Source organism: Ascaphus truei, chromosome 2, assembly GCF_040206685.1.
Source record: "Ascaphus truei isolate aAscTru1 chromosome 2, aAscTru1.hap1, whole genome shotgun sequence".
NCBI classification, from domain to species: Eukaryota; Metazoa; Chordata; class Amphibia; order Anura; family Ascaphidae; genus Ascaphus; species Ascaphus truei.
In genome coordinates this window covers 80,105,761-80,115,440 of record NC_134484.1, presented here as the reverse complement: position 1 = coordinate 80,115,440, position 9,680 = coordinate 80,105,761, and the positions used below count along the sequence as shown (strand labels likewise).

Genomic DNA, 9,680 nt, shown 5'->3' with positions numbered 1-9,680 from the left:
GTGTGTGTGTGTGTCTGTGTGCGTGTGTGTGTGTGTTACACTGTGTCTCAGACACTGTAGAGTGGGGACCGGAGCTACACATGGGGGGGGGGGGGGTCAGGAGCGGAGAAAGATACAGGGGGAGTGGAGAGGAGGGACCCGTCAATTTAAAGCAAACCAACACCCCTCCTGTCCACTGTCCCCCCCTCCTGTCCACTGCCGCCCCCCCTCCTGTCCACTGCCCCCCCCTCCTGTCCACTGCCCCCCCCCTCCTGTCCACTGCCCCCCCCTCCTGTCCACTGCCCCCCCCTCCTGTCCACTGCCCCCCCTCCTGTCCACTGCCCCCCCTCCTGTCCACTGTCACCCCCCTCCTGTCCACTCTCCCCCCCTCCTGTCCACTCTCCCCCCCCTCCTGTCCACTCTCCCCCCCCTCCTGTCCACTCCCCCCCTCCTGTCCACTCTCCCCCCCTCCTGTCCACTCTTCCCCCCCCTCCTGTCCACTCTCCCCCCCTCCCATCCTCCCCCCTCCCATCCCCTCCTGTCCACTGTCCTTTCACCTGTCCCCCCCCCTGTCCACTCTCCCCCCCTCCTGTCCACTCTCCCCCCCCTCCTGTCCACTCTCCCCCCCCCTCCCATCCCCTCCTGTCCACTGTCATTTCCACTGTCATTTCCACTGTCCCCCCCTCCACCCGCCCACTGTCCCCCTCCCTCCCCCCGCCCACTGTCCCCCTCCCCCCGGCCACTGTCCCCCCCCTCCTGTCCACTGCCCCCCCCCTCCTGTCCACTGTCCCTTTTCCCCCATCCCCCTCCCCTCCTTTTCCCCCCTCTCCCCCCCCCTTTTCCCACCTTTTCCCCCCTCTCCCCCCCCTTTCCCCCCCCCCCTTTTCCTAGCGCTAAATGTAACTCACGGCCAACGCCGGCTCTCCCCCCCCCGCTCCCCTTTCTCCCCCCCCCCTGCTCCCCTTTCTCCCCCCCCGCTCCCCTTTCTCCCCCCCCCCGCTCCCCTTTCTCCCCCCCCCCCGCTCCCCTTTCTCCCCCCCCGCTCCCCTTTCTCCCCCCCCCCGCTCCCCTTTCTCCCCCCCCCGCTCCCCTTTCTCCCCCCCCGCTCCCCTTTCTCCCCCCCCCGCTCCCCTTTCTCCCCCCCCCGCTCCCCTTTCTCCCCCCCCGCTCCCCTTTCTCCCCCCCCGCTCCCCTTTCTCCCCCCCGCTCCCCTTTCTCCCCCGCTCCCCTTTCTCCCCCCCCGCTCCCCTTTCTCCCCCCCCGCTCCCCTTTCTCCCCCCCCCGCTCCCCTTTCTCCCCCCCCGCTCCCCTTTCTCCCCCCCGCTCCCCTTTCTCCCCCCCCGCTCCCCTTTCTCCCCCCCCCGCTCCCCTTTCTCCCCCCCCAGCTCCCCTTTCTCCCCCCCCGCTCCCCTTTCTCCCCCCCGCTCCCCTTTCTCCCCCCCCCTCCCCTTTCTCCCCCCCGCTCCCCTTTCTCCCCCCCGCTACCCTTTCTCCCCCCCGCTACCCTTTCTCCCCCCCGCTCTCCTTTCTCCCCTCCCCTTTCTCCCCTCCCCTTTCTCCCCCCCCGCTACCCTTTCTCCCCCCCGCTCCCCTTTCTCCCCTCCCCTTTCTCCCCTCCCCTTTCTCCCCCCCCGCTACCCTTTCTCCCCCCCGCTCCCTTTTCTCCCCCCCCCCGCTCTCCTTTCTCCCCCCCGCTCCCCTTTCTCCCCCCCCCGCTCCCCTTTCTCCCCCCCGCTCCCCTTTCTCCCCCCCCGCTCCCCTTTCTCCCCCCCGCTCCCCTTTCTCCCCCCGCTCCACTTTCTCTCCCCCCGCTCCCCTTTCTCCCCCCCCCCTGCTCCCCTTTCTCCCCCCCCGCTCCCCTTTCTCCCCCCCGCTCCGCTTTCTCCCCCCTGCTCCCCTTTCTCCCCCCCCCCGCTCCCCTTTCTCCCCCCCCGCTCCCCTTTCTCCCCCCCCCGCTCCCCTTTCTCCCCCCCCCCGCTCCCCTTTCTCCCCCCCGCTCCCCTTTCTCCCCCCCGCTCCCCTTTCTCCCCTCCCCTTTCTCCCCCCCCGCTACCCTTTCTCCCCCCCGCTACCCTTTCTCCCCTCCCCTTTCTCCCCTCCCCTTTCTCCCCCCCCGATACCCTTTCTCCCCCCCGCTCCCCTTTCTCCCCTCCCCTTTCTCCCCTCCCCTTTCTCCCCCCCCGCTACCCTTTCTCCCCCCCCGCTCTCCTTTCTCCCCCCCCCCCGCTCTCCTTTCTCCCCCCCGCTCCCCTTTCTCCCCCCCGCTCCCCTTTCTCCCCCCCGCTCCCCTTTCTCCACCCCCGCTCCCCTTTCTCCCCCCCCGCTCCCCTTTCTCCCCCCCGCTCCCCTTTCTCCCCCCCCCGCTCCCCTTTCTCCCCCCCCCGCTCCCCTTTCTCCCCCCCCCGCTCCCCTTTCTCCCCCCCCCCACTCCCCTTTCTCCCCCCCGCTCCCCTTTCTCCCCCCCCCGCTTCCCTTTCTCCCCCCCCCGCTACCCTTTCTCCCCCCCCCGCTACCCTTTCTCCCCCCCCCCCCGCTACCCTTTCTTCTTTTCTGTTATGTCACCAAAATATACATTGTACTGTGGTGTGTTTACAATAAACCATTTTTAAACAACATCGTATTACATTTTATTCCATCTTTCTTTTCAACATTATTATCCAACCTTTACAACAAATACTCACCTATTGTTCCACGATTTATAAATAATACTACCTATTACGCATTTACATCCCGGGCAACGCCGGGTCTCTCAGCTAGTATATATATATATATATATATATATATCAAAAGAGGTAAAATGTTGGATGAAAAGATATGTTAATTACAAGATATCATTGGTCACAGTGTGTGCTTGGTACCGCATGTTGCGTTCCATAATTTCTCTCTCCCATATACGCCGTGATCTGTTTGAGTGACCAGAGTTTGATGACTGTTCTGATTTGGAACTATGGCATCGAGAAGATACTCTGCGTCTCAGATTCTGGGAGATAGACCTATGAAGGTTCTTCATGGATGATGATGCAGCCATAGTCTTAATCCATGAATGTTTTAAAGCATCGCATGCTGATAATCGATCACTGGAATCCACAGTTAGCAAACGGTCTATAAAGTCCTTGGCAAGATTGGAAACGTTTGGCCAAGGCTGTAAAACACAATAACAGGTTTTTTTTAGACATCTGTCATCCAATCAGTGGTGGTGCTGATGATAATAGGCACATTCTCAAATATGTATCCACTATACATGTATGGTACATACTGGTACCAATGTATTTCAGTAATGCTCTAAAATACAGTATTATACAGCTGTTACTTGCATTACTTTGCTTTCAGCTTTCATAAAAATGTAAATATTGGTTATAAGATATAACCTTAGTGATATTAAAGTGACAGCAGGAAAAATAAAATATAGCACCTAAAAACATAAAAACCATACACTTTAACTAAATTAATAATCAGATGTCTTTAAACCAGGGCCAGTTTGCTGTTTAGCACCACTTTGGTGACATCACAAAATCAGCAATACAATAAAGAATATTTTCACTTTCTTCACGAAGTGATACATCTCTTTTTTGAATAGAATTTATCTGCATCTGACACCCAAGTCTATAATATAAAAATGGATTGTTTTAGGCAGAACTTTTAATTAAACTGCTGTACAGTGGTTCCTGTATGTATATCTTTATTTATATAGCACCATTCATGTACATAGCGCTTCACAGCAATAATACATGTGACATAATAATATAATACAAAAGGGGAATAAGTGCTTGAGACATAAAAGTAACAATAGGAAAAGGAGTCCCTGCAATGAAGAGTGGTAAGTGGGGAGAACTTACAGAAACAGTAGGAGGATGTTCTAAGTGCGTCTGCAAGGGGTCAAGCTTGAAGTATGAGATGTACAGTATAGTATTAGTCACGGAGCTACACATATGTTTCATTAAAGCGGTGTGTATCAAGATGGTCTCAAAGTTGGAGAGAGAAGGTGCTGGTCAGATACTGACGGGAAGGGCATTCCAGAGACATACAGTAGGGAAGTGAGTGAGAGGTTTGAGGCGGGAGAGGGCTTTAGTACAACATGAGTGACAAAAGTACAAATCTTGTGAAATTAGCTAGTAAGGACATAACCAAAAAGTTATATAAAAATCATACCTGAAACTAACCTTAATACAGCATCAGATTACCACAGGTGTAGAATTAAAAGCTAAAAAAACAGACTCCTACCTGGAAGTGGCAGGGCTGGAACGCAGCGTGACACGCAGCGCCCCCTGCACACCGCCAGACCAGAGAAACAGAGCCAGGAAAACATGAATACATATTAGATCAAAGGTTGAATGAAAGTGAATAAATAAAGTATATGCTAAGTACAAATATCCCTAAGTACTAAACACTACATAAACTGATCTTATACCATAAAAATTGCCAACATGTAACTGATGACCAGACCAACAGAGCCAAGAAAATGTAACATAGCTACACATTAGATCATAGAGTGAATAGCCATGTATATAGTGAAGTATATTTTAAAGTTACTCCGTAAATGAACATACAAATATCCCTAATTATTAAACACTCAACCTAAACTGGTTTTATACCCTAAAGCAGGGGAGCGCAAACTTTTCCCCCTGCACCCCCCTGCACCCCTTGCCTCCTCCCCACCTGCTCGCACCTCCCCCCAATGTACTCACGTTTAGTACATTTTAAAAATGCACACAAGATATAAAGAGGACTGCTCCGTCCGTCTGAAGGACACCAGGAAGAGCAGAGGTGGAACCAGCAACGAGGACACTACAGACAGCGCTGATCTGACAGCACTGACCACAGAGCACAGACCCAAATCCAGCGGGCCACCAGTCCTCTTTTTATCTTATGTGTGTAGCCAGGTCTCCCCAGCCCGACAGCACCCCCCTCACCCTGCTGCCGATCGCGGGGGCCGCCGCGTCCAATGGCGGCTCTGTCCGGCGATGGCAGGGGAGAGGGCGGTCAGGTCCCGGCTCGGGGGTTGCCGGGGACGCGTGCGGCCGGTTGCCAAGGCCGCACGCGCGTCTCAAGGCTCCCGGCGCTCCCGGAGCTGGGCGGTAAGGGCGCCGCCATTGCACCTTAGTTCGCGCATGCGCAGTGGTCGCGCATGCGCAGGGAGAGCCCCAGAGACAGGGCAAAGTTGCGCGAGAGCAAGGAAAGCCCAGGGGAGGTTGAGGCAGCCCAGGACAGCTTGTGCAGGCGCAGGAGAGGTAGCGAAGCCCTAGCCTACCAGAGAAGGCTCTGAGCAGGGACTACAGATCCCATGAGCCTCTGTATGCCCCATGTGACACCAAGGAGCCAATAGGGCTTAGGAAGCCTCAGCAGACAAGTAGATACATTTGGCGGGCTTGGAGCACACTAGGCAGTCAGAGACCGGAGCAGCCCAGGGAAGGAGGTAGGGTACAGGAGGCACGGACTCACTGTACTAGGCCAGCACCCCCAGGGTCTGAGGTAGCTAGTTACTCCAAGAGAGAGAGTGTTGCCAGGGACTGCTCTAGAGAGAGGGACCCTGTCACTCAGGAGTTGCAGTTGGAGCAGGGGAGCTGTGAGGGAAGGAAGGGTGCGGGGAGCGCATGCAGCTCCTGCTGCCCTATAGGTACCCACACCCCAGGTAGGCCCCAACCCCCCACTAGGGTAGTGGGTAATTGCTGAGGGAGGCCCAAGATAGGGACGCTGCCCTTAGTGTTGTTAGCGTGCTGCCTTGTCAGAGTCACGGCTGTCAGTGCTGTGAGGTCTGACGGGCAGGCAACTTGTTGCGCAGCACGTTGGCTGCCAGCACCCAGTGAGCTACAGCTTGCTGCTGTAGGCGCTGGGACTCGGTAGGTAGTAGTGAGGTTGAGGGGACTTGGTTAGTTAGGGGAGTGGGACAGGTCATTAACCCCTGTAGGCCCCTAGGAGTTTCCCCAAAGCCACTACAGGTTGCTGTGCTATAGGGATGGCCTATAGTATAGTGCTTGCCACTTAGATAGATAGATACACAGCGGCTGCTGCTGTTCCTGTGAAGCGGTCCGGACCCACGTTGGGGTCCGCAGAGACTATTCCAGATTGGGACCGCCCTGGCGGTCCACGTGCAAGGAGTCCGGTTGGGGGATCAGATGACGTCATCCTACTACTGACCCTTTGTGAAGAGTTGCTGACCCGAGCACCGGAGTGCTCGGCAGGTATCACACATTCCTCTCTGCAAGAGTGCGGGACATTGGGTGGGGTTTCTTTGGACACTGGGTGGGATCACCTGGTGTTGGGGAAGCGTCCTGCGCGACGCAGTAGGTGTCTCCTCTAGAGAGGGACACAGGTTATATTATGGTATGGCCGTGATATGTTATATTGCATGTTAGTAAAGTCCTTAGTTATATTACTTCATGTCTATGTGATTATTGTGATTGTCCTGCGAGGAACCACTCCCCCTTTGGTGGGAGCCATCGCAGGTGGAGGCGCTGCACTGAATGTAAGTGGTTGTCCATAGTATAATTGCCCCAGGTTCCCCGTGGCGGAAGCTCAGCCCTCCTGTGAGCCAACAGGTATAGCACCAAATACCGAGTAACACTATATGTTCCTGCACCCACACAGTATAATCTGCGATTGGGGGGGGTGGAAACCCGTTACATGTGCATTTTTAAAATTTATTAAATGTGCGTACATTGAGTACACACTTTCATTTTATAAAGTTATATGTTTGATCTGCACATGATCTCCTCTATTTGTTTACCCTTAGGTACACTCCCACTAAAAACAATCAACACAAAAAGAAAATTAATTGCCACAGTTGTGAATCATCTGTATTGAAAATTACACATTGTAAGTAGGATATCTATAAGAGCCAAGATTCTTCAGAGTCCCCTTTATATACTTGTGTGCACTATACTGTATCTTTCTTTCTTTTCTGGGTTGATCTTTGTTTGTGCTCCCTTTGGAATATGTGGAGAACCGGGCATAATCAAGCAGAGGGCAAGGAGGAAAAAAACTCCAATGATATACAGGTAAACCCCGTTATAGCACGGTCCTCGGGGTCCACCCCGAGACCACCGCGTTAGTAACGGGGTCACGCTAATTTTAAAAAAAATGGCCGACGCGTGCCTGATCGGGAGGGAGGGAGTGAGGAGGGAAGGAAGGAAGAGGCCTGCACAACATGCGGCCCATCTGGCCTCTCTGTGGGGCCCGCAATGACTCTGGCCGGGCGCCACTTAATTAAATAACGGCGGCGATTCATTTTAAGATGTGGTCTGCTGTGTAGTGGCTCAGGGAAAAGACCATTTTATTTAATAGATATCTATACATGCATATTTAGGCACTGTACCATGTATAAGTTTTACTGGATGTGCACTGAGCTCTGTCTGTGTTTTATGTTATGTCTCTGGTTTTAATTATATATATTGCCATGCTCAGTAGCACTCCTCTGTGACACTTATATGCTTATATATATGTTGTGGTTATTTTGGGGGTTCAATATGAGTTTGTAGGTGTATTGTATGTTTTACAATTCTTGTTCAGCTAGTCTTAGCTGATTGGAGGGTGACAACCTCCTGCCTAATTGAAGCTCACTCTCTCCCACATTTAAATGGTTATATGCTCACTCCATAGCATCTCCCACTCTCAGGGGAACTTGCTTGCTTGCAGTGTGATTGTGACAAATCTAATACAGAGTGCTTTTCCTGATAATGTACAGGTTAATAAAAGCTTCAATCAGACTTAGAACTATGCAACTATTTTTGACAGATTTATTATAAATCATTCTTCCTGGTAATGCACAGGTTATTAAGAATTTAATTTAAAGTGATAGATTAACATTGTACATTTGTATGTGTAAGAGACAGGTGTGTGTGCATTCATACAGCGCAGTATTTAAAGACATGGGCCTTAGCACTCATGGGAAGAGAGTTCTCTTGTGTCAGGGTAGTGGCTCATGAAGCTGCGGTCTCAGTTTAGGCCACCGATGAGTGTCCCGAACAGTTTCATACATTTGTATTCATGCAACCGCCTCTCTTTCTATGTACTGAAATTACAATATACATATGTATCTATATACATATACGTATGTGTGTACGTACAGACAGAAGGGATACAAACCAAAGACCATTGCCAGAACTATTACATCTGCACTAAATGCCCCATGAGAACACTTACTACAATACAGACATAGAGAACCTACCACCCGCATACCACTAGTGGCAACATACAACCCTACCCTAGAGGAAAAATGAAAAATAATCAAAGATCTGCAACCCATGCTGGAAGAGGATGTGACATTAGAAGAAATCTTTCCCAAATCTCCCATTCTTGCGTTCCGGCAACCACCAAACCTCAAACAGAAATTAATCAACAGAAAACTTCACAACAAACTTAAAGACCCTGATAATGGCACAAAACCGTGCAACAACACATGTTGCAAACATACACGCAGAGTTCCCACAGCCAGTCAAAACAATGGAACACTCAGTGTTAAAGGATCATACTGCTGCACATCCAGGAACGTGGTTTATATGATTCAGTGCAACAAATGTGACCAAGGATGCTACATTGGGGAAACCAGCCAAAAACTTCAAGGCATAATGAATATGCACAGACACTCTATACTACACCACGAAGAAGGAAGATTCTGCTCACCAGTGGGACATCATTTCTCACTACCAGATAATTCCATAAATGATTTAAAAATCAAAATTGTCAATGGAATGTTCAAACGCACCCAAGAACGGAAAACATTTGAGCTCAGAATGATAAGACTCCTTGACACCAAAACAAGTGAACTTAATGTAGACATGGGGTTTCTCACACTATCATAATTTGTTGTAATGGTCCTCCCTGACATTGTGCCATCCTATGCCTCCCCCCTCCTCCACACTCCCCAGCATCCTCTTCCCCCTCTGTGCTGCTGTGGATGTACAGCCCTCCATCCCCAATTCTCACCTTCCTTATCTCTGTTTTAACACCCAGTGTCTTCCCCTCCCCACCTCACCTCGTATACATCTCTCTGTTCTTTATTCTTCCTATTTTTTTCCTTTTCCAATCCCTGTCTAAGTCATAGAAACCTTTGTATATTAGTATTGCTGACCTGAGGAAGAGAGGAAAACTCTCAAAAGCTTGTCCTATGACATAAATTGTTAGTCCAAATACAAAAAGGTATCACCTAATATTAAAGAACTAATTTATTGTGCTACATATATATATATATATATATATATATATATATATATATATATATATATATATATATATATATATATATATATATATATTAAGGTTATGGTGGGTAAAAAAAAAAGTGACAAAAACCCTCCACAGTAAATATTACTGTATATTCATTTGCATGTCTTAGACAGGTCTGCAACCCTGTCTTTCACCATTATCGCCCAGCACACAGCACTTCCACTGCAGCAAGGGATTCTGGGAAATGACATGCAAACGAACACACAGTGCCACCTTTTATCTCAAGCTCACATTACATGAACAACCCTTAGACAATGCATGCTGCTTTAGACGCAGCTTTTAAGCAAGGGCTTGGGAGGGTTTTGTCACTTTTTTTACCCACCATAACCTTAATAAGTGTGGTGATTACCGACTCTTAATCTCATTTGAGCAAATGCCAGCAACCAACCTCACACTGATGATACCCATCAAGGTTGAAACATGTCTGTGAGTGGGTTTACTGGCTTTGCATCTCATCCCAGCCTCTGTCTAAAAGCTGT

General features: G+C 50.9%; 1 protein-coding gene across 1 annotated transcript in view; it reads right to left on the bottom strand.

Annotated features, from left to right (window-relative positions):
- Positions 1-2,800: 2,800 nt before the first annotated feature.
- The window catches only part of PSKH2 (protein serine kinase H2), a 45,090-nt gene continuing 38,210 nt past the window's right edge, over positions 2,801-9,680 (bottom strand). Inside the window, exon 3 of the mRNA XM_075589017.1 lies at positions 2,801-3,121. Within this exon, the coding sequence (XP_075445132.1) occupies positions 2,801-3,121 (321 nt within the window). The remainder of the gene's footprint in view (positions 3,122-9,680) is intronic.